The 24,791-nt window shown below is 48.5% G+C and overlaps 1 protein-coding gene across 3 annotated transcripts in view; it reads right to left on the bottom strand.

The window, feature by feature from the left end:
- TTC31 (tetratricopeptide repeat domain 31) overlaps positions 1 to 24,791 on the bottom strand; it is a 167,312-nt gene that overhangs the window by 79,433 nt on the left and 63,088 nt on the right. For all 3 annotated transcript variants that reach the window (XM_029595609.1, XM_029595600.1, XM_029595618.1), the window contains exons 9-10: positions 15,313 to 15,358; positions 14,924 to 15,014 (exon numbers count right to left, since the gene is read on the bottom strand). In XM_029595609.1, the coding sequence (XP_029451469.1) occupies positions 14,924 to 15,014; positions 15,313 to 15,358 (137 nt within the window). The remainder of the gene's footprint in view (positions 1 to 14,923; positions 15,015 to 15,312; positions 15,359 to 24,791) is intronic.

The raw sequence follows: 24,791 nt of genomic DNA, 5'->3' as shown, positions 1-24,791 counted from the left end.
TTTCCGCCGGAGTCTCTCTCCTGGTGCCCAGTTGGACAGTGGTGACCACGGATGCCAGCCTCTCCGGTTGGGGAGCGGTCTGCCTAGGGAGCTCAGTTCAAGGCCTATGGTCAGTGTCGCAAGCCCAGTGGTCTATCAATCGCCTAGAGACCAGGGCGGTCCGTCTGGCCCTGCAGGCTTTTCTACCATTGCTGCGGGGAAAGGCAGTCCGAGTGTTGTCTGACAATGCGACCACCGTGGCATACATCAACCGGCAGGGGGGGACACGGAGCCCCCAGGTGGCAGAAGAAGCTCAGCGCTTGATGGCCTGGTCGGAGCTACATCTCAGCAACCTCGCAGCGTCTCACATTGCGGGAGTCGACAACGTGCAGGCGGACTATCTCAGCCGTCATCGTCTGGATCCCGGAGAGTGGGAGCTGGGGGACGAAGCGTTTCTTCTCATTTGCGAAACGTGGGGGGTGCCCCACATGGATCTGATGGCCACGTGGCACAACGCGAAGGCCCCGCGATTTTACAGTCGACGTCGAGAGCGGGGGGCAGAAGGCGTCGATGCGTTGGTGCTTCCCTGGCCGACGGATGTGCTGCTCTACGTGTTTCCCCCGTGGCCGATGATCGGCAAGATTCTACGGCGCATAGAGTTGCATCCGGCCAACGTGATCTTGGTGGCACCGGAGTGGCCTCGCCGGCCGTGGTTCGCAGACCTCGTACAACTGGCAGTAGCGGCACCCCTTCGGTTCCAGGGAATGGCGGCCCTACTCCATCAGGGCCCCGTCTGTTTGGAGGATGCGGATCACTTCTGTCTCGCGGCATGGCTTTTGAGAGGAATCGACTGAAGAGAAAAGGTTATTCAGATGCGGTGGTGGCCACGCTACTGCGTTCCAGGAAGCAGTCGACGTCTTTGGCTTACGTCCGTGTCTGGGTGGTCTTTGAGGACTGGTGCGTGCAGCGCGGGGTGGACCCCACTTCGGCTTCCGTCTCTGATGTTCTGGCGTTCCTCCAGGCGGGTCTGGCCAAAGGTCTGGCGTGCAGTTCCCTACGGGTCCAAGTGGCGGCGCTTGGGTGTTTGCGAGGTAAGTCTCTGGCGCTTCACCCGGATATTGCTCGTTTCCTTCGGGGTGCTAAACACCTTCGCCCCCCGTTACGTCTTCCTTGTCCGGCTTGGAACCTCAATTGGGTTCTCTCCGCTCTATGCACGGCGCCGTTTGAGCCCTTGAAACGCGCAACTCTTAAGGATCTCACTTTAAAAACGGCATTCTTGGTGGCGATTGCCTCGGCACGGCGTGTTTCCGAGTTACAGGCCCTGTCCTGTAGGGAACCTTTCTTGCGTATCTCCGATTCGGGGGTTTCCTTACGGACGGTTCCTTCCTTTCTTCCGAAAGTGGTCTCGTCGTTTCACGTGAATCAATCGGTGGAGTTGCCCGCTTTTGCGTGCGGAGACTCCTCTGTTACAGAAGAGAGGGAGTTACGGAAGCTTGACGTGCGGAGATCCCTTCTCCGATATCTGGAGGTCACTAATCCGTTTCGGGTCACAGATCATCTGTTTGTCCTGTTCTCTGGACCAAAGAAAGGAGCTGCAGCGTCCCGCACAACGATCGCTCGTTGGCTCAAGGAGGCCATTGGTTCGGCGTACTTGGTGCGGGGAAAACCTCTTCCCGTGGGGCTGCCGGCTCACTCGACTCGATCTCAAGCAGCGTCTTGGGCGGAAGCTTCTCAGGTGTCGCCTCAAGAGATTTGTAGGGCGGCCACCTGGAAGTCGTTGCATACTTTTATCCGGCATTACCGGCTGGATGTCCGGGCTACCGATTCCGGGGGTTTTGGAGAGAGGGTTCTCCGAGCGGGACTCTCTGCTTCCCACCCTCAGTAGGTTGCTCTGGTACATCCCAGGTGTCCTGGACTGATCCTGGTACGTACAGGGAAAGGAAAATTAGTTTCTTACCTGATAATTTTCGTTCCTGTAGTACCAAGGATCAGTCCAGGATCCCGCCCGCAGTGCTGCGCTGAAGTAATGGAGAGTCCGCTCTGTGTTTTTGATTTGCTCTGTTCCGCTTGTTCGCTCTCTCGGTTGGAGAGTCCGGTTCCAGAGGGGGTGTTTCTTCCCCGTTAGTTAGCGGTATCTAGTTTTGTTTACTTCTCTGGTTGTGTTCTACTTTGACATTCCGTAAGACTGAGGGGCTGTGACTGGCACAGGGGCATATATGGCTCCGCCCACAAGTTTTAGTCTGTCTCCATCTACTGGTGCGGAGTCACAACCCAGGTGTCCTGGACTGATCCTTGGTACTACAGGAACGAAAATTATCAGGTAAGAAACTAATTTTCCTTTCTTAACTTCCTCCAACAATCGGAGGACGGTGACCTCTTTAGAAGTCCAAAACAAAATGAACAGCTTGACACAGACAACTTTGGATTCCACGCCAAGAACAGAATGAGCGGACGACTCCTTCCCCACATACTGCATGGGTTCTGGACTGATCTGTGGTACTACAGGAACAAAAATTAGCAGGTAAGAACCAAGTTTTCCTTTCCTTGTACGTACCCAGATTAGTCCAGACTCCTGGGATGTACCTAAGTTCCCTAAACTGGGTGGGACCTGGAGAGTCCTGATCACAGAACACTCTCAAAGGTCCTGGAAGCCGGATCCCCGACATCCAAATGATAGTGCCTGGCAAATGTGTGCAGCAACTTCCAACTTGTTGCCCTGCAAATCTTCTGTGAAGAAACCTGCTGAGCCTCGGCTATAAGGCTGCCTGAGATCACGTGAAGTGGGTTCTCAAACCTACAGGGACCAGTCAACCCTTAGCTATATAAGCCAAAACAATCACCTCCTTAAGCCAACTCCACAAAACTAACAGGTGATCAGACTTTCTAAAGTTATTAGTTACCTTCAGATACGCCAACAAGGCTTGCCACACATCCAAGAGCCTAAGCTCCCTTGCCTGAGGTATGGAGGAGTCCAAATCTGGAAAAGCTGGGAGCTCCATCAACTGATTCATATGAAACGCCGACACCACCTTAGGAAAAAAAAGGAAGGTACTGAACACAACGAAACCCCCTGAGATCTGAAGAAAAAGATCCCAGCAAAACAAAGCCTGTGGTTCCAATATTCTCCTCGCTGAACATATAGCCACCAGGAAAACTACCTTAATGGTCAAGACCTGAGTTGCTCTCCTCAGTGGCTCAAAAGGAGCCTCACTCAAACCTCTGAGCATGAGATTAAGATTCCAGGATGGGCAAACTCTCCTTAACAGCGGAAACAAATTCTTTGCCCCCCCCCGGCGACGACGTATAACATCCGGATGCATTGACAGACTATAACCTTCTACCCTACCTCGTAGACAACTAAAAGCTGCCACCTGAACCTTAAGAGTTAAAAGCCAGACCCTTGACTAAAACCTCCGGAATAAAGGATAAAATATGAGAAACCATAGCTTTGAAAGCCTGTACCCCATGTGTAACCATTACTGATACACCAGGCCTCGAAAACCTTCCAGACTCTCACACGATAGAGATGTGGACTTTTGTCTAGCCTGTAACAGAGTGGCAATTACAGCTTCAGGATACTCCCTGCGTCTCAAACATCACCTCTCAAAAGCCAGGCTGCTAGACAAAAGTGTGCCGCCTGATCCAAAATATTGGACTCCTACAAAAGATTCGCTAGATGCCTGAACCGCAGTGGTCAGTCCATGGCCATGCTGACAAGATCAGCGAACCAAGGTTGGTGTGGTCACTTTGGCGCCACCAGAATTACATTGCCTGGATGTTTCTCTATCTGTCACCACACCTTGCCTACTAGGGGCCATGGAGGAAAGAAAGTAGAATGTTCCGAGGCAAAGGGACAACCAGAGCATCAACGCTCTCTGTTCTGTGCTCTGTTCGCAGACTGAAAAACTGGAATGTCTTGGCGTTCTGACAAGTCGCCATTAGATCCACATGAGGACCACAACACGTTTTGCATTTCTGTCTGACAGCTCCCACTCTCCAGGTCCAATATCTTGCAACTCAGAAAATCCACTTGTACATTGTCCACACCTGCACTGTTTGATGCCACTATCCTCTCCAAGTGTGCTCCACCCAGAGAATCAACTCCTGAGCTTCCTGGGCTACTGCCCAACTTAGTTCCTCCCTGCTAGTTGATATAGACCATTGTCACATTGTCTGATAGGACTCTTACTGACCGCTCTCTCAATAACGGCAGAAAGACAAGTAAAGTGAAATATATTGCTTTGGTCTCTAAGACTAATAGATCAAGAAGTCTCTCCTCCTTGGACCACCATCCCTGCATTGACTGACTGACATACTGTCCCCCCAATTGGACAGGCTGGCATCAGTGGTAAGAATCACCCAATCCAGAGCCTCTAGTTCCACACCACACTCCAGATTGGATCGAAAGAGCCACCATGAGAGAGACTGTCTCTACAGGCCTCCTCGAGCGAAAAGGGAAGATGAAACTCCTCAGAAAGCAGATCCCACTGGGAGAAAAACGCTCTCTGAAGGGGGTCGCATATGCATGAACATCCAAGGAATCAACTCAAGGTTGAATCCATAGAGACAAGGACCTGCAAATAGTCTAAGACCCAGGGTACTGCCAGTCCCAACAACCGACGAATCTGCCCCTGAAGCTTCAGCATCCTCTCCTCTGAGAAACACTATGCCATTCCGTGAACTGAAGCGAGCCCCCAGATACTCTAGGGTCTGCATGGTAAGAAGGTGGCTCTTTGCCAGGTTTACCATCCAGCTGAGAGATTCCAGGCACAACAGCACTTTCTCTGTACTGATTGATGACCAAGGTCCCCCAACTTTGCCCAAATGATCCAGTCATCTAGATAGGGGTGTACCAGAACACTTTCCTGACAAGTCAGTTGCCACCATCACCACCATAACCTTGGTGAAAGTACGTGGCACAATGGCCAGACTGAACGAGAGAGCTTAAAATTAAAAGATGTTGCCCCAGAACCATAAGCCGCAGAAACCACTGGTGCTCTGGTCGGATGGCTATGTGCAGATATTTCTCCATCAAATCTAGAGAAGCCAGGAACTTGTCTTTGCACACCATCTTGATGACCGAATGCAGGGTCTCCATTCGAAAATGAGGAACTTTCAGAACTGTATTCACCATCTTTAGATCCAAAATCGTGCGGAAGTGTGCCTTCCTTCTATGGCACGATGAAATAAGCCGCTTGTCAAGGGGACCACAGGGGAAAACTAGGAATAAATCTCAAATGGGATGAGCAAATTCTAAAGCATAGCCATCTCTTATTACACTGAGAACCTACTGATCTGTGGTAATTTTGGTTCACTCCTCGTAAAACAGTGCTTGCCTACAGTTGGAACTGAGGAATAGACCATCCTTACTTCATTGCAAGGATTTTGCACCAGCTGCGTTTCCCCCTGTGGTGTCCCAGAAAGGTCTCAGACCTCCTCAAAAAGGACTGCCCCAGGATTGACCTCTAGGGGCGGATTGCCTCTGAGGCACTGAAGAACCCCTTGCCAGGCAAAACCTATTATCACGAAAATGGGACCAAGCTTGAAAGAATCTTCTGCCCTTAGGCTTAGCTTCTGGCAACTTGTTCAACCTTGGATTCCCCCAGGTGCTTCATTATTTGGTCTAGGTACTCAAACAAGAGCATTCCCTTAAAAGGAATAGACCCTAGCTGAGACTTGGACCACACATCCACCAACCAGTTACGCAACCACAACAATCTCCTGGTTGATACCGCAGACATCATGATCCTAGAAGACGTCCTGACCAGGTTGTATGGAGGATCTGCTCTGTACGCCACAGCAGCCTCCAAGTGCTCAGCCTTCTGAGCATCTTGCCTGGCTACAGCTGTCTCTCTTATAACTGCTGGATCCAGCACAGGCAAACCCTCTGCATAAAACTGGTACATATGGCCGCTCTTAAGCTCAGGGCCGAAACCTCAAGTATCCTTTTGAGTTGAACCGCCAACTTCCAATTTTGGATGTCCCTCAAAGCAGAGGACCCTGCATCCAGCATAGTCATCTTCTTAGTGACTGCTGACACAGAAGCATCAACTTTGGGAAGAGACAGAAACGCCAACATCTGCTCAGGCAATGGATAAAGCTTCGCCATAGCCCTCCAAATGCTGAAGCTGGCCTCAGAAGTATCCCACTCTTGATCCAACATCTTCACCAACTTGTGGTACAGGAAAGCTTTTGCTAGACCTCTCAAGCCATGCAGGACAGGATCCGTCCCCTCCAAATCACAGTCCTCCTGACAGACCTTGAGTCCAAGCTCCTGCAGGACCTGAAGAATTAAGAGCCACAGTTCCTGTTTACGAAAAAGATGGACTACCCTGGGGTCATCTCCCTTGGTAACAGGGATCTCCTCTGGATCCACCACCTGATCCATGTCACCTGTATCTGGATCGATGTCCTGGGGCAACCCCAGTGCTTCGTTAGCAACATCCAAATCATCAGAATCATCCATTGTGTCTCCTGAAGCTAAGGCAAGCCCCAATACAAGCTGAACAGGTGAAGACCACTTCCTTTTTGCCTGCCCAGGCTTATGTCCCAGAAGCAGATTCTTCAAAGGCCGGGACTGGGTCCCAGATCGCGCCTCCCCAGAGAGCTGCTTAGCTAAGTAGGACTCGTGCATCAACAAACTAAATTCTGTGGGAAAAGGTCATGTGGACTCAGGAATAGAGTCAACAGGAAAATCCTTCCCTTCCGAGCCCCCATTTTCCTCTCCGGAGCCCGAAAATGCTGGCAATAGCCTCAGAGGGGAATCCCCCTCCCCACAGATGCTGAAAAAGCTACCCGAGATTCCAAAATGGCCACTGTTCCCACGCCAACAGAGAGAGAAGCCCTGGCCTGCTGCAAACCCCAACATGACTGAGGAGCAGGAGGAAACATGTTTTTCCTTTGACGTGGTGGCAGGTCTCCCCAATGTTCCTTCACCGCCCGACACAGCCCACACACAATTGGTTGATCCATGACTGAGATGACCCGCAAGCACAGCAGATAAAGCCATGGCTACATGTGACCACAACCGCGGGGAACCCCAGAACTGCAGGTTTTGCACCATCTATCATCTGCGGGAGAAGAGAAATATTGAGGGACTGCAGGTGGCACTCTGGATTATGTAGCAGTATCAGTAAAACTGTGTCTCCATCTGCTGGCAGGGATGCATAACCTAGAAGTCTGGATTGATCTGGGTACATACAGGAAACTGGTATTATCTTAATGAAAGCAATGTAAGTCATGCAGATGGGTCATCTGACTCCATCATGTGTCAACTTGAGAAGATTCTTCACGAGCTTTCCTAAAAAGCTTCTCAATATATGCAGGATCTTCCCAAGCACCTAAATTTTAACAAATCTGAGACTGGAGAAAAAGGACAAACTCTTCCCATCAGAGAGACAGGTAGGATGGGTGGAACACTGCACTGCTGTAGAGGACACCAATTACAGATAAACAATTACTAATGATTCATAGATATAATGTGCTATAAAGAATGGGATTCCTTAGGATGAAAGTGGTCTTCAAATAGAAAAAGGGAAGACAATACATGAACAACCTTGAGTATTATGAAAACATTAACATTTCTCTGGCTGTTTAATCTTTACTTTTATATTATTAAAAACAGAACACAAATTTAGGGAAGAGAGCCTGGAAAACAAAAGAAGGGACCTAGGAGAGGGAAACAGGCCTTGTAGGATGGACAGTCTTAAAGTAGAATTCTGAAACCGCACTATATTGAAGCCATTCTTCGATATCAACCCTCTCCTCCCAAGAAGACAGCACGTCTTCCCATAGGTGCACACCCACCCACCAAGCCATGAAAAACCCTGAGCATCCAACCATACCCTCAATCCCAGATCCTCCCCTCCACCCCCAATCCCCACCCCCTCTTCTGTGGATCACCTCCTTAAGGAATGAAGACATCACCCTGACCCCGGCCCACCCAACAGAAGATCCTTGTCCATTACACAGATTAACAGTTCCTTGCCCAAAGTCCAAAAATCTGGAGTAAGTTTTTCCAGCAGAGGCTCCGGTGGGGTGAGATCAGAGGTTATCCCTGAACCCTCTTCAAAGCCTAATGGTGAGCAATCACTAATCCAAGACCCAGTAATAAAGAAGGATAAGAGGAAGGATCCTTGGTCGCTTTAGAGGTATACTCCTGGTGCAAATCCTCTGACCGGATGGATTCCATCTCGTGGGAGTTCCAATAGACTATCTGTATGCACTGGGGACATCGAGCCTTCTATCCTCTAGGGAATAAATTTGATATTCTAGAAAGGAGAGATTGGAAGCTATTTTCTTTATCCTTAAATACTAGAGAAGTAAAGAAATCCTTCACCAATTCCACTAATTGGTCAAAGAGTTGACATGCCTTCTGGCCTAGTGTGGGTGGTGGAACATCCTCTTCCGATACAAGAATGGAATCTTGCACATCTGACCATGTAGAATCTTTATTGGAGCCAGTATACAAATGGGGTCTGGTGTTTCCATATGTAGCCCTTATTCCAGTAACTTCATTGGTGAAAATAGTCTGGTAATTAGTGAGAGGCAGGGTGAAGCCTCTCTCCTTCTGCCCTGGGAAAAAACTCTCAATAGACCCTCAAATAGCCACACTGGAAGCATTGTAGTATGATGCAAAGGAGCAGCCTATTCAGATGCTCTAAGTAGTAATGATGTCAAGGCTAGATTCATCATGTGGTCCAGGGCTCAAAGACTCCACGGATGTCCCCACGTTTCCAGATCTGCAAAACCACGGCCACCATGGCCACTCCGGAGCCACGAGAATGACTGAGCCTGTGTGAACCTCTATCCTTCGCAAGACTTTGCCCACCAACGGCCAGGAAGGAAAGACATACAGCAGAAAGTCGCGAGGCCATGGCAGGACCAGAGCATTTACACCTTCCACCCCGTGCTCCCTCCTGCAACTGAAGAAGTGAGCCGCCTTCACATTTCTCTGAGTCGCCATCAGGTCCAGGCGAGGAACACCCCACTGACGAGTCACGAGATGCATCGCCTCCTCAGAAAGTTCCCACTGTTCGGGATCTAGATGCTGGCGACTGAGAAAATCTGCCTGAACGTTGTCGACCCCAGCTATGTGAGAAGCTGCTAGATGGACCAGATGGTGCTCCGCCCACAGCATTAACCGGTCGTCCTCCAATGCCACTGGACAACTTCTGGTTCCCCCCTGACGATTGTTGTAAGCCACTGCCGTCGCATTGTCGGACAATACACGCACTGATCGATGGCTCACCAGGGGGAGAAACCTGCGCAATGCCAGACGAACTGCCCTAGTTTCCAAGCGATTTATGGACCATTTCGCTGCTGCTCTGTCCATCGGCCCTGTGCTGCCCTCGATTGGCAAACCGCATCCCAGCGTCTCATCACGATCACCCACTGGGGCTCCTCCATGTCCATCTCGCGCTGCAAGTGGGCTGGAATCAACCACCAATGAAGACTGGACCTGGCAGGTTCCAAAAGCGTCAATCAGATCTGGAACTCTTCAGACTTCAGGTCCAACAAGAAAGTAACGCCCTCTGCAAGGGTCTCATATGAGCAAAGGCCCAAGGGACTAACTCTAGAGTAGACGCCATAGAACCAAGCGCCTGCAAGTAATCCCAAACCCGGGGTAGTAGTAGAGATAACAGCCGCCGGATCAGCGCCGTTAACTTGTCGATTCGCTCCTGCGTAAGAAAGACCTTGCCGACCAATGTGTCGAACAGAGCACCGAAGAAGTTCAGCATCTGGGACGGGACTAACTGGCTCTTGGCAAAATTGACGACCCAACCGAGGAATTGGAGCTGGTCCACTACCAACTCAACCGCTGCCCTGCAAAGCTGCTCCAACTATGCACGGATGAGCCAATCGTCCAGATAGGCATGAACCAAGATCCCCTCCTGCCTGACAGCCGCAGCTACTACCACCATTACTTTGGTGAAGATGCGGGGGAGCTGTCGCCAATCCAAACGGGAGCACCTAAAACTGATAAGGCTCACCCAGAATCATGAATCTGAGAAACCGCAGATATTGTTTGCGGATCCCTATATGAAGATATGCTTCCGTCAGATCTAAAGAAGCCAAATATTTGCCGGAGTGGACGGCCGCAATGACTGAGCGGAGAGTTTCCATGCGAAAACGGGGTACCCGAAGCGCTTTGTTCACCTTCTTCAGATCCAAGATTGGGCAGAAGGAGCCCTCCTTCTTGGGAACCATGAAATATATGGAGATTCTGCCAGTCCTGTACTCCTCCGGCAGGACTAGGACAATGGCTCTGAGTGCTTTCAACCGGCCCAGGGTTTGAGTCACCACTGTCTGTTTTGCGCAAGCCCCGCAGGGCGACATCAAGAACAGGTCCCATAATGGGCGTGCAAAATCCAAAGCGAAGCAGTGTTCGATGATGCTTAGAACCCAATGGTCTGACGTAATCCTTACCCACTCCTCGCAGAAGAGACAGGCGGCCGCTTATCTCCGGAACAGAGGAGTGGGCCAGGACACCTTCATTGGGAGGACTTGCCCCCAAAAAATCCCTGAAGACCCCCATCGCAGAGAGGCCTGCGGCCGTGAAAGTAATGAGACCAAGCCTGAGACCTATTCGACGACTGACATGGAGTCAAGGCCGGAGGTCTGCCGAAACTTGTGCCGTCCCAGGAACAGAGGGCACGCCCACCCAAAAGCCCTGGAGGTTCGAGGCTTGTCCTCTGGCAACATGTACACCTTATTGTCCCCTAGGAATTAAAGCAAAGATTGCCTAGCTGGACCTTGGAGGAAACATAGGCCGACCAGTTGTGGAGCCACAGAAGCCTGGAGACTGGAGGGTGGCCAATGTAACCACAATATTTAAAAAAGGCTCCAGGGGCGATCCGGGAAACTATAGACCAGTGAGCCTGACTTCAGTGCCAGGAAAAATAATGGAAACTATTCTCAAGATCAAAATCGTAGAGCATATAGAAAGACAAGATTTAATGGAACACAGTCAACATAGATTTACCCAAGGGAAGTCTTGCCTAACAAATCTGCTTCATTTTTTTTTTTGAAGGGGTTAATAAACATGTGGATAAACGTGAACCAGTAGATGTAGTGTATTTGGATTTTCAGAAGGCGTTTGACAAAGTCCCTCATGAGAGGCTTCTACGAAAATTAAAAAGTCATGGGATAGGAGGCGATGTCCTTTCGTGGATTACAAACTGGTTAAAAGACAGGAAACCGAGAGTAGGATTAAATGGTCAGTTTTCTCAATGGAAAAGGGTAAACAGTGGAGTGCCTCAGGGATCTGTACTTGGACCGGTGCTTTTCAATATATATATATATATAAATGATCTGGAAAAGAATACGACGAGTGAGGTTATCAAATTTGCGGATGATACAAAATTATTCAGAGTAGTTAAATCACAAGCAGACTGAGATACATTACAGGAGGACCTTGCAAGACTGGAAGATTGGGCATCCAAATGGCAGGTGAAATTTAATGTGGACAAGTGCAAGATGTTGCATATAGGGAAAAATAACCCTTGCTGTAGTTACACGATGTTAGGTTCCATATTAGGAGCTACCACCCAGGAAAAAGATCTAGGCATCATAGTGGATAATACTTTAAAATTGTCAGCTCAGTGTACTGCAGCAGTCAAAAAAGCAAACAGAGTGTTAGGAATTATTAGGAAGGGAATGGTTAATAAAACGGAAAATGTCATAATGCCTCTATATCGCTCCATGGTGAGACCGCACCTTGACTACTATGTACAATTCTGGTCGCCGCATCTCAAAAAAGATATAGTTGCGATGGACAAGGTACAGAGAAGGGCAACCAAAATGATAAAGGGGATGAACAGCTTCCCTATGAAGAAAGGCTGAAGAGGTTAGGGCTGTTCAGCTTGGAGAAGAGACGGCTGAGGGGGGATATGATAGAGGTCTTTAAGATCATGAGAGGTCTTGAATGAGTAGATGTGACTCAGTTATTTACACTTTCGAATAATAGAAGGACTAGGGGGCATTCCATGAAGTTAGCAAGTAGCACATTTAAGACTAATTTGAGAAAATTATTTTCCACTCAACGCACAATAAAGCTCTGGAATTTGTTGCCAGAGGATGTGGTTAGTGCAGTTAGTGTAGCTGGGTTCAAAAAAGGTTTGGGTAAGTTCTTGGAGGAGAAGTCCATTAACAGCTATTAATCAAGTTTACTTAGGGAATAGCAACTGCTATTAATTGCATCAGTAACATGGGATCTTCTTAGTGTTGGGTAATTGCCAGGTTGTTGTTGCCTGGTTTGGCCTCTGTTGGAAACAGGATGCTGGGCTTGATGGACCCTTGGTCTGACCCAGCATGGCAATTTCTTATGTTCTTATGTTCTAGCCGAGACTGCCGAAGCCATAGTGTGCGAGGACGCCCGAAAATTATACAAGGCATCCGTGGCATAAGCCACAGCCACCTCCACTCAATCCGCCTGCTCCACTTCAGGCAACTCCTGTGTGGTGAGCAACCATTGCATCCAATGAAGAGTCTCCCTTTGCATGAGGCTACTGCAGACCGCTGCCCTAATGCAAAGTACCGAGACCTCAAAAATCCTCTTAAGAAGGACCTCCAGCTTCCTATCCCGAAGATCCTTAAGAGCAGCAGCCTCTGCAACCCGAATGGTCATCCGCTTAGTGATGGCTGAAACTGCCCGTCCACTTTTGGGACCCTAAGGACGGCCAAGGACTCATCTAGCAGCAGGTAGAGCTTCTCCATGGCTCGTCCCACCCGAAGGCTGGCCTCTGGAGCCTCTCATTCTTGGGTCACAAGTTGTAGTAGCATAGGGGAAAAAGAAAAGCTTTAGGAGGGGCCCAAAAGCCCTGAGAGAACAGGGTCCCCCCTTGGTAGCCTCCGAGCTCAGCTGCAGCACTTTAATACCAAGCTCCATCAGAACATGAGGATTAAATGATCAAGCTCCTCCCTCCGAAATAATCTACCCTCTGGTCATGCCCCTCAACTGGGGTGGGCTCATCAACATCCCTGTCAATATCCACAAGGAGAGAGAGAGTCCAACGAAGGGGGATCCGGTGGATCAGAGGCTGGAATCCTGGAGAGATCCAAATCCGCACGGCCCATCCTCTCACTGGAGGAATCGGAACCCCCAGAAAGCCTAGATATCTTCGCAGGCGGAGGCTCCTCAGCCTGCAACTCAGCCTCTGCCTCCAAAAACACCTTTGTGCATTAAAAGCACAAATTTGGAAGAAAAGGGAAGCTGCCCCTTTAAGGCCCCCCCCCCCCCCCCCCCCCCCCCCCGCAGGGGGAGTCAGAGCTCAAGAGGGGAGGCAGGCAGGCACTGGGAGCCGCCAACAGGGCTCAAATTCGGCAGGGAGAGGGGAGGAGGGATCCCCCCTCCCCTGGAGTTTGGCAAATGCAAAATTGCCGCCATTTCCTCGCTAGATGGGGACAGGGCAGGCCGAGGCCAGCAGAGGCGCGAATTCCTCCCTGTGCCACGGAGCGTGCTGAAAACGACCTGCTGCTGCTCCCCAACGGTCTTTCTCCTCCTGGGAGGCACAGTGTACAAAGGCCATCACGGGAGAGCCTCGCCACCGGCTCCCTGCATGCTGAACACGCCGAACCCCGCGGTATACCAGCGGAGAGGGAGCGAGCACGAGGCCGAAAAAATTGGTGAAAATCGCCCCTCCGGAGCCCCAGGAAACCTGTGCACATGGTACAAAAATAACTTTTTTTTTTTTTTTTTAAATGCTGACACGCAGCCACCCAGGGGAAAAAACACCCCGGGACCTCAATGGCGGTACAGGCAGCCCCCCCCCCCCCCCCCCCGAGGAATTATGCCGTCTCAGGGTGAAGGGGAGGGACCGGCCCATCAGTAAATCCCCCTACTCACCAATAGAAGAAGTTGCTCCGGGAAAACGGCTAATGAGGTATCTAACCCCAGCCGTGCCTCAAACAAGGCCGCTGCCTAGGGAGGACTGAGTCTGCTCACCTCCAGAAGAAAAAACTACTTTTTTTTTTTTGTTTGTTTTAAACAGCTTGATTTAGCCACTGGTAGAAACAAACACCCTTAGGTCTTATAATTTCTAGTTTGCTTTGTTTTCTTTTTTAAAGGATCAGGACTGCAGGTTCGGTCATCCTCATCTGCTAGAGTCAGAGAAATACTGAAGGATCGCAGGTGCCACACCAGTGAAGGGGGTGTGCCTTTCAGCTTTTTTCTCTGACTCCATCTGCTGGAAGGAAGACAACCCAGCGGTCTGGACTGATCCTGGTATGTACAGGGAATGGAAGTTAAACTACTGAGTCTGTATTTCTCTCCCACTTGTGCAACAGGATCACATCTGCTCTCTTCCAATCCCTCAGAACTCCCCCCATCTTCAAGAAAAAGATGGAGAACAGCATGGGTTGCAGTCACCACTTTCCTGAGCTCTCTCAATATCCCAGAATGTATTCCATCGGGACCCTAGGCCTTATCCACTCTCACTTTTTATATACTGCTGCTGTAAATGGGTCTGTAATCATTTCACATGTATTAATGTCTTTTCCTGCCTTTGATTTGTCGTTTTCCCCTTCTCTCTCTAAATACCAAGCAAAAGAACTTGCTCCCAATTTCTGCCTTCTGCTGATTGTTCTCTTTAAAAATCCCATTTTCTCCCTCTATCTTACCAATTTTTCATCTCCTCCATTACATATCTAAAGGTGGTTTTATCTTTTTTCTTCAAATGACCAAATTTCCCCTCCATTTGGGTCTTTACTTTTCTAGCCACTCACCTTATGATTGTCCAATAGGCAGCCATGGACTAAAAAACTGAAAACTCTCTCTGCAAAGCATGAAAACAGAAACTACTACTTGAAATAAACAACTCCAGCATTTAGCATCATTCCTGGAATTAAACACAGGTCAAAGCAGACACTTGCCTAGGGTTTGCATTACTGAAGAATTATTCACTCTGTCCCTCAAAAGTATCAGTAACATAGAAAGAACTCTTACCTGTACTCCCTGGGGTTTAATATTATTGCTTTTGTAAAGAAAGATATGGCTTCTCTATAACGCTGGAACTTAGCCATCTCATTCCCTAACCCTAAAAGACAGGAGAGAAAAAGGCAGGATAAATAAGACAATTCCAAGTACCAACAGAGCAGCATAAAATAAACAAGACCCATTTGGTGCTGACACCAATATCTAGTTGGGTTCATATTCTTATGTAGGGCCTACAAGCCTCATAGGCCCTAATAGCTCAAACTCTCTCTAGCACAGGATGAGGAAAACAAAGCCCAGAGAAAGCAGCAGAAACCATGGCTGAAATTTAAACATGGTGAACAAAGCAGGAAATATGGCAGGCAGGCAGCCAACAACTAGAAATAGAAGGATAATTTTACCTGCTAATGTCATACTGTGGTTTAATGGGTTAGCTTCTGGAACATTCTGCAAGACAAAGAAACCAGCTCAATGAAAACCCAATCCAGCAGCACCAAGAACAGCAGAAGCCATGCCCTGAACTCAATGACACTTCATCCAAGGAGCTCCAACAATCTCAACCAGACTATCAATACCTCTCTCCCAACCCAAGACCTGTGAAAACGCCAAACCCAAGTCTCCCAATACACAAGTATTAATCCCCTCCCCAGCCCCAATATAAAACTCCATCACATGACAACCCCCTTTAAAATGAGATCCCAAACCACTACCCTAATCACCCACATCATGAGGATCCCCTTGCTGTTAGTGATATGTACCAACAGGCTTATCACAGGACCCCACTCCCCCAACCCGATGACCACACACAGACTTTACACAGCAATGTACAGATGTTAATTATATTGTACAAAGCAATAATAGAGATTACATCGTTCAAGCCATAGGCAACTGTTAACCTTATAAAAAAGAGAAAGAAGAGGGAAGTGATGTCACGCGGACGAATGGCTGCTTGAGATTGAAGCTCCCAACCCTGGTATAATGAATTCCTCCCTTGGTGTGGCAATCGAGACATTTTGAAAGCCCAAACGTACTCCTCTGTTTCCGGATATATTGACATTGTCTGTGCGCGCAAAATGTTAATCAATTTAAAGCAAATCTCCTTTGAGTCAATCGCTGCAAAAAAACCCCAACAGCCCAGGTGAAGAAGATGAAGGGGAACATGGCAGCAGTGCGGCGTGTCGTACATCAGGCACAGAGGAACCTAGCGAAATGGCACACCAGCCCAACCTTCCTCTTTCCCGGGAAGATTTTAAGCAATGGTTCAGTGAACTGAGGGAAGTTATGAGTTTATTAAAGTAAGAGCTGGTCCCAAAAACAAATCGGAAGCCAATCCAATTTAGCTGTGTAGCAACCAAGAAGAACAAGAACGGTGTATAGTGAAAGACCTTTATTCTCACAGTATTTGAGCCAGACTCTGGCTGAGTTTCGCTGTATAGAATAGAGTTGCCTCAGGGGGCTACTGTTTGGAATATTTTGTATTCACAAGAGAAATCACTTAGGTCTCATCTATTCAGTGGGATGTACTTAGTGTGACAATTATGTGTGCTACAGCACTTGTGATTGGATATTCCTTTCTTTCTATTGTAGAGACATCCAATTCAACAGAATTGTGCATTTACTATCTAAAAAATAATTGTATCGCGGTCATCTGTTTGTGTAAACTGATGATATGCAACTATCCTCTTGCGCCGGCTCGTATCTCTTAAAAATTAAATTTTTATTCCTGAGCAACTAAAGGAGTTTATTGAGGCCAGGAAAGTTAACATCCTAACCTAAATTGAAAGAAAATGGATGTGTTGTTATGAGCAGCCTGTTTAAATATTGATTTATTGTCCTAAAAGTGTTCCTTTAAAGATTTCCGGATCCACAAATTTATATTCTGCTGGGTGCGAGATTCAATATATTAAATAATGTTAGAAATTATATAAGTATTTTGGTCACCGGTGTTTAGAAAGTATCTATATAAGTTATTCCTTGGTGGTGAATGTTTCTGTTTTTGAGCTTATGAAGGTGACAAAATAATTTTGTTTTTCTGTTTGTTATTGGAATCGCAATATTTCTTTATAAGCAAAAATTTTTTGTTTATGTATTAAAATGAATAAATAAAGAATTAAAAAAAAAATTAAAAAAAAAAAATTAAAGACATTCGCATACTGCGGCATGTATCTCAATAGACAGCCTTCTGAAAGGTGATTGGTCCTTTCACTGACATGTGACAGTAAAGGGACCAATCGGCAATAAGGAGTGAATAAATTAATATTAATTGCCCGACCCTTTAATATTGATTTAACAACTCCTTCTGTTGCCCATAATCAGTTTCGGAGAATGGATGCTGAATTTATTGGAATCCATTTTCCTAACCCCTGCATGTGCGCTGGTTAGGAAAACGGGACGCTGATAAAATTCAGCATCCGTTTTCTTAACGGGGGACAGCCACAGACAGCGGACCTCTCTCCCGCTCACGCTGTTAAGGAGGTGCTAGGGGCATGCAATCGCCCCTAGCTCCTCCTAGACAGCGCGAGCCCTAATTTAAATATTGCATTGCACCCCCCCGGAGAGGTGCCTGGGGGTGAGTTATGAAAGTGGGTGCTGAACACACAGCACCTGCTTTCAGCACAACATTTTTGCATCGGCTCCCCCAGGGTGGTTACCAAAAAAGGCCCGATCAATGTCTAGTTCTCTATCCCCAACCTTTGCTCTTACCTTAAAGTTTGGGATAAGGGGAAAACCACTTTGGTGGGAAATAGGTGATCTATAAAAATAAGTTTTATCTTTTTCAATAAATAATTTATTTATTTAAATTCTTTTACTATACCGATACTCCAGACGAGGTCTTATCGTACCGGTTTACAATGGAACTGGGGGAAACCAATTTAACAACTATGTAGAAGGTAAAGTTACATTAAACAGGGAGCAAAAACATGGGAGATGGAAGACAGGAAAGATTTTAAACGATTCACGGTACGTATCCCAGGATGTTCTACAGGGTTAGCGAAAAGATGGGAAGACAGGGGATGCTATAGAATGAAACTTTGGAGTGGGAAGAGACCAAAAGATTTTCAGGAAGTGAATACAGTTGATTTGGAATTTTCTGACTACTATTTCTATCTGCAGGATAGCCACTTTCTTATGCAGAGGGAGGTTAAGGAAGGTCTGCAACAGGGGAAATCTCTTTTTGAAGGTTTCTGCGACAAGGCCCATTTGGTTACAATGGGGATTTCTAGAATATATGGTCACAAATAAGGATCTTAAGCAACCCCCTTCACACATTATGAGCTGGAAGAAAGACTGAAGACTGGAGGATAGCAAATGTAACCCCAATATTTAAAAAGGGCTCCAGGGGCGATCCAGGAAACTACAGACAGGTTAGCCTGACTTCAGTGCCAGGAAAAATAGTGGAAAGTGTTCTAAACATCAAAATCACAGAACATATAGAAAGACATGGTTTAATGGAACAAAGTCAGCATGGCTTTACCCAAGGCAAGTCTTGTCTCACAAATCTGCTTCACTTTTTTGAAGGAGTTAATAAACATGCGGATAAAGGTGAACCGGTAGATGTAGTATACTTTGATTTTCAGAAGGCATTTGTCAAAGTTCCTCAAGAGAGGCTTCTAGGAAAAGTAAAAAGTCATGGGATAGGTGGCGATGTCCTTTCGTGGATTGCAAACTGGCTAAAAGACAGGAAACAGAGAGTAGGATTAAATGGACAATTTTCTCAGTGGAAGAGAGTGGACAGTGGAGTGCCTCAGGGATCTGTATTGGGACCCTTACTTTTCAATATATTTATAAATGATCTGGAAAGAAATATGAGTGGGATAATCAAATTTGCAGATGACACAAAATTGTTTAGAGTAGTTAAATCACAAGCAGATTGTGATAAATTGCAGGAAGACCTTGAGAGACTGGAAAATTGGGCATCCAAATGGCAGATGAAATTTAATGTGGATAAGTGCAAGGTGATGCATATAGGTAAAAATAACCCATGCTATAATTACACAATGTTGGGTTCCATGTTAGGTGCTACAACCCAAGAAAGAGATCTAGGCATCATAGTGGATAACACATTGAAATCGTCGGTTCAGTGTGCTGCGGCAGTCAAAAAAGCAAACAGAATGTTGGGCATTATTAGAAAGGGAATGGTGAATAAACGGAAAATGTCATAATGCCTCTGTATCGCTCCATGGTGAGACCGCACCTTGAATACTGTGTACAATTCTGGTCGCCGCATCTCAAAAAAGATATAATTGCGATGGAGAAGGTACAGGGAAGGGCTACCAAAATAAGGGGAATGGAACAGCTCGCCGTGACCTCGGACGTCCAGCCGGGCGCTCGGGTCATGGCGTGCGACGTCAGAGGTCACGGCGTGCACTCATTGGGGCGGATTTTAAATACCCTGCGTGCGTAAAACCGGCCGGATGTAGGCGCGCCTATTTTGCATAGGCCGCCAGCGCGAGCAGAGCCCCGGGACGCGCGTAAGTCCCAGGGCTTCGTAAAATGGGCGTGTCGGGGGGCGTTGCGGAATGAAACGGCGTTTCGGGGGCGGTGACACGGGCGTGGTTTCGGCCCGGGGGCGTGGCCGTGACCTCCGGACCAGCCCCCGGGACCGGAACACGGAGCGGGGCAGCTGGCCGGCGCGCGCAAAGTTAGGGGGGGGTGGGGGTTAGATAGGGCCGGGGGGTGGGTTAGGTAGGGGAAGGGAAGGTGCGGGGGGGTGGAAGGAAAGTTCCCTCCGAGGCCGCTCCGATTTCGGCGCGGCCTCGGAGGGAACGGAGGCAGGCTGCACGGCTCGACGCGCGCAGGCTGCCGATTTTGCGCAGCCTTGCGCGCGCCGACCCCGGATTTTAAAAGATACATGCGGCAACACACGTATCTTTTAAAATCTGGCTTACTTTTGTTCGCGACGGTTGCGCGAACAAAAGTACGCGCGCGTGTATTTTTTTAAGATCTACCCCATTATGTTTTAGAGAATAGGGAGCCATGGGGAGCGCCCGATCTGCCCCGGGCTGCTGAAGCCGCTCTCGCCGGCCAGGGCAGGTGAGCAGGGGCTGGCGGAAAGTTTGGGGGGAGTTAGGGGGTCAGTCATCCCTTCTCCTGTATCCACTTCCTGGTACCTGTCATTTCAAATGTCATTTGAAATGACAGGTACCAGCGCACCCAACATACTGAATAGGCGCTGTATAGCGCCTATACAGTGAAATGGATTGCGCTTCCTGGACGCGGCTTGCATTTGCATGCCATTTAAATACAGTATCGAGTGATATGTGTTTCAAACTGTGTGTGCGACAAACGCGGGTGCGCCCGGCACTAACTCACCCCTTTCTACCGCACCTTACTGTATCAGCCCGTTAGAGAATAGCCACTGCCATTAACAATGGTAACATGGAATAGACTTAGTTTTTGGGTACTTGCCAGTTTCTTATGGCCTGGATTGGCCACTGTTGGAAACTGGATGCTGGGCTTAATGTACCCTTGGTCTGACCCAGTATGGCATTCTCTTGTGTTCTTAATGTTCACTGGGGGAAGAGAGGTGGGATTTATGTTTTGATTTTACTAAAAGGGAGCTCCATTTCAGCATTAATAGTTGAAAATAGTTATAAAATGTTATACCACTGGTATCTCACACCAGCCAGATTGCATATTTTTACCCAAAACTAGAAGAATCTTGTTGACAGAAATGCGGTATAGGAAAATTGGTTCTTACCTGCTAATTTTTGTTCCTGTAGCACCACAGATCAGTCCAGACAGTGGGTTGAGCCTCCTGTCCAGCAGATGGAGATAGAGAAAAAACTAAAAGGATATCCTATATCAGGACAGTGCTCACCCTGCATTCCTTCAGTATAAATGTTATCAAAGCAAGAAAAGGTAAAGTTAACCAGTAGAAGATCAATAGATCAAGCAGGTAACAACCAACATGTAATTTGAACTATCAACATGTGAAAGAACCGCTCTTACATAGATATCCAGTTGCGAAAGACTTCCGGTGCCTTGAAGTTCTGATAGGAAGTAACTGGAGCCAAAATGCTGTGAAGAGCCAAACAAAAAAAAAAAGGAAAAAACCTTCGAGCGGACGAAGCAAAAAGAAACCACAGCCCGGGCGGGAGTCTGGACTGATCCATGGTACTACAGGAATGAAAATTAGCAGGTAAGAACCAATTTTCCTTCCCCTGTATGTACCCGGATCAGTCCAGACAGTGGGCATGTACCAAAGCTTCCCTAAAGCGGATTTGTCTCGATCCCACCCTCTCGAAGCACCTGCCTGCCAAAGGAACCAAACACTGGCGCCTGGACGTCGAAGCGAAAATGATGAGCAAAAGTATGCAGAGACTTCCAAGAGCCGCCCTGCAGATTTCCTGAGGAGAGACCGACTGACTCTCCGCCCAAGAAGTAGATTGTGCACACAAAGAATGGGCCTTCAGATCCTCTGGAACTGACCGGCCATGACAGATATAAGCCGACGCAATGGCCTCCTTCAGCCAGCGAGCAATGGTAGCCTTAGAGGCCTTGTTACTTCTATTAGGGCCGCTCCATAGGACAAAGATGATCAGAGATGCAAAATTCATTAGTAACCTGTAAGTATTGGAGTAGGACTCTCTTTACATCAATGCGGCTGAGGTCACCGCCAGGCGTGCGTGCAATATATCTTCAGGAGAAGAGGCAGGAAGCTCCACTGACTGACTGACATGAAAAGAAGACACGACCTCTGGAAGAAAAGATGGCACCGTCTTGAGGGAAACACCCAAGTCAGAAAAAACAGAGAAAGGACTCCTGACAAGACAAGGCTTGGAACTCTGACACTCTCCTGGCCGAGCAAAGAGAGACCAAAAATACTGTCTTAAGAGTGAGGTCTTTAAGCATGGCCCGCCAGAGGGGTTCGAAAGACGCCTCGCAAAGGGCTTGAAGCACCAAATTGAGGCTCCAGGACGCACAAGTAGGCCGGACAGGTGGGTTTAAATGTTTGGCCCCTTTAAGGAAGCGAATGACATCCGGATGGGTCGCCACAGTGTAAGCATCAATGCACCCAAGGAGGGAATAGAGTGCCGAAACCTGCACCCGCAGAGAATTGAAAGACAAACCTTTGGAGAGACAAGAATGCAGGAAGGAAAGAACCTGAGACACCGGAGCATTGTGTGCCTGGACTCTTGGCCTCAGCACATGCAGTCTCAAACCCTCTCCATACCTGGACATAAGCGAGAGAAGTAGATGTCTTCTGTGCCCACAAGAGAGTGGAGATAACTTCCTCCTTATACCCTTTCTTTCTCAGCTGCCGCCACTCAAAAGCCAGGCCGCTAGACAAAAGCGATCTGCCTGATCGAAAAATACCGGTCCCTGGTGGAACAGGTTTGGGAAGTGACCAAGGCGAAGAGGCCAGTCTGTTACGATGATCACCAGGTCCGCGAACCACAGTCTCAGAGGTCATTCCAGTACTATGAGAATGACCGGCCCCTTGTGGAGTTCTATCCTTCTGAGTACCTTTCCCACCAGAGGCCAAGGTGGGAACACGTAGAGAAGAACGTATTGAGGCCAGGGAAGAACCGGGGCATCCACCCCTTCCGAGCTGTGCTCCAGTCTGCAGCTGAAGAATCTGGGAGCCTTTGCGCTGTTCAGGGTAGCCATCAGGTCGAGGTGAGGAACTCCCCACTTGCGTACCAGAAGATTCATCGCCCCGGACAACTCCCACTCTCCGGGGTCTAGGTGTTGTCGGCTGAGGAAGTCCGCTTGCACATTCTCCTTCCCCGCAATGTGGGAAGCTGCCAGACGACTCAGGTGTCTCTCCGCCCAGAACTACAGAACGCCTTTCCCTGTACATACCCAGATCAGTCCAGACTCCTGGGATGTACCTAAGCCCACTAAAACGGGGTGGGACCTAGAGAGTCCCACTTGAAGAACATTATCACCAAAACCGTCCAGAGTTGAAGACCTGACATGCAACCGATGCCTTTGGCCCCCTTGAAAGGACTGCCCCAGCACAAAGTCCTGGCAGAAAACTGCCACTGCGGACCCCTAGAACTTTTGGGCTGACGAAATCATCTGTTGTCCCGAAACCTAGTCCACGCCAGTACCAACTTTCTACCCTTAGGCTTGTGCACCTTGGTTTCACACCCAGATGCTTCATAATCTTCTCCAAACAGCAACTTTCCTTTAAAAGGAAGTGCTCCAAGCTGCGACTTGGACCAAACATCCAGTGACCCAATTCCACAAGCATAGCAGATGCCTAGCGGACACTGCCGACATCATAATTCATGAAGAGTTCCTGATTAGATCATAAAATGCTTCAGCTCTATACGCCACCACTGCTTCCAGCCAATACGCCCACTGCGTTTCCGCAGGACGCCACTCTTGCAACTGCTGGACCCACCGGAGGCATGCTCTCTGCACCAGACAGCTGCACACCACAGGCCTGATGGCCAGAGCTGAAACCTTAAAAATCCGCTTGAGATTGAGCTCCAACTTTCATTCCTGACATTCCTCAATACGATGGAGCCCGCTACCGAAATAGCTTTCTTGGTGACTGCCAACACCAAGGCATCCAATTGGGCAGAGATGGCTCCTCCAAGGTGTCCTCTGGTACAGTTTAGAACTTCACCATAGCTCTTCCGACTTGAAAACTGGACTCAGGAGTATCCCACTCCCTGACCACTAGCTTCTTCAGACTTGGGGAAGGGAAAAGCTTTAACCAGCCCTCTCAGGCCATCCAAAACTGGATCTGTGCCCTCCAAGTCTGACTCTTCCTGCAGCAACTTGATTCCAAGCTCCTGGAGAACCCATGGAATCAGTGACCTAAGCTCCTCTCTGCGAAAGAGGTAAACCACCTTGGGATCATCACCTTCGGCCACAGGCACCTCCTGCGGATCCTGTATGACGTCTGGTGTGTCCTGCAGTGGAACCTCCCCGGAACTGCCCCAGGGGCCTCCTGCTGATCCTCCAAATCAACCTGCAGATCACCAGAACCCAAAGCCAGGCACAAAGAATGCCTAACTCCCTCGGCACGCTCTCTTAGGAGGATTAGACTTTGTTCGCACTTTTGACCCGCCCAGGGGTTAAGGCCAAGAGTCACCATGCCCCCCACTCCCTGATGCTTTCTTGGCCAGAAAGGCCTTGTGCATCAAGAGAACAAGCTCAGAGGGAAAAAACCTGAAAGTCATCGAAATCCTGATCCTGAGGGGATTCAACATCTGTGTGCCCCGCATCCAGAGGGAAATCTTCCCCTTTGAGATCATCCTGATCTATCCCAGGACCCAAAGAGATGCAGTGGAGAAGGCCCGAGCTCTCCTGAAACCACGTGGCCGGCCACGCAACAGCATCCAAAATGCCCCCCCCCCCTCCCCGCCATGTTAGAGAGGCCCCAGGAGAAGCCCTAGCACAGCAAAGATGCAGAAAAAGACAAGAGGGGAGGACCCTGCTGACATGCCCTCCCCACTAGCAGCATACCCGGTGCATAGGCTTCAACGATTGAGCTGCGAACTCGATCCCCCCCCCCGTAGGCCTGGCAAAGAGAAGCACACAGCATGTCTGAATGCATGCTTAGTACCTGAAACAGCACCTCTAGTCTCTGCACCGAACTGCAGACGCTGGGAAACCTGCTCGCTGCACTGCAAACCCACAGTCACCTGTTCCAAAGTAAGCAGCAAACCGTGGCAGAGAATAAAATTCTCTCTTATTTTTTTTAAATATAAACTTTATCAGCAAAGCAAGGGAAGAGAAAGAAATAAACAAAAATACTTCCTTCCATCCTTGATGGAGCGGACGAGATTGCCAGTGGGTCACAGAGCTGCCTTGTGAGAGCTGAGGGATCTGGACCACCAGATGGTCAGCCACACAGTAACTGGAGCAAGCTAAAGAAGGGTCACCAACCCCCTGCTCGTCCACCTCAACCAGGGAG

The sequence above is a fragment of the Rhinatrema bivittatum genome, chromosome 1, assembly GCF_901001135.1.
Source record: "Rhinatrema bivittatum chromosome 1, aRhiBiv1.1, whole genome shotgun sequence".
NCBI lineage: Eukaryota > Metazoa > Chordata > Amphibia > Gymnophiona > Rhinatrematidae > Rhinatrema > Rhinatrema bivittatum.
This window is presented reverse-complemented; position numbering and strand designations above follow the sequence as displayed.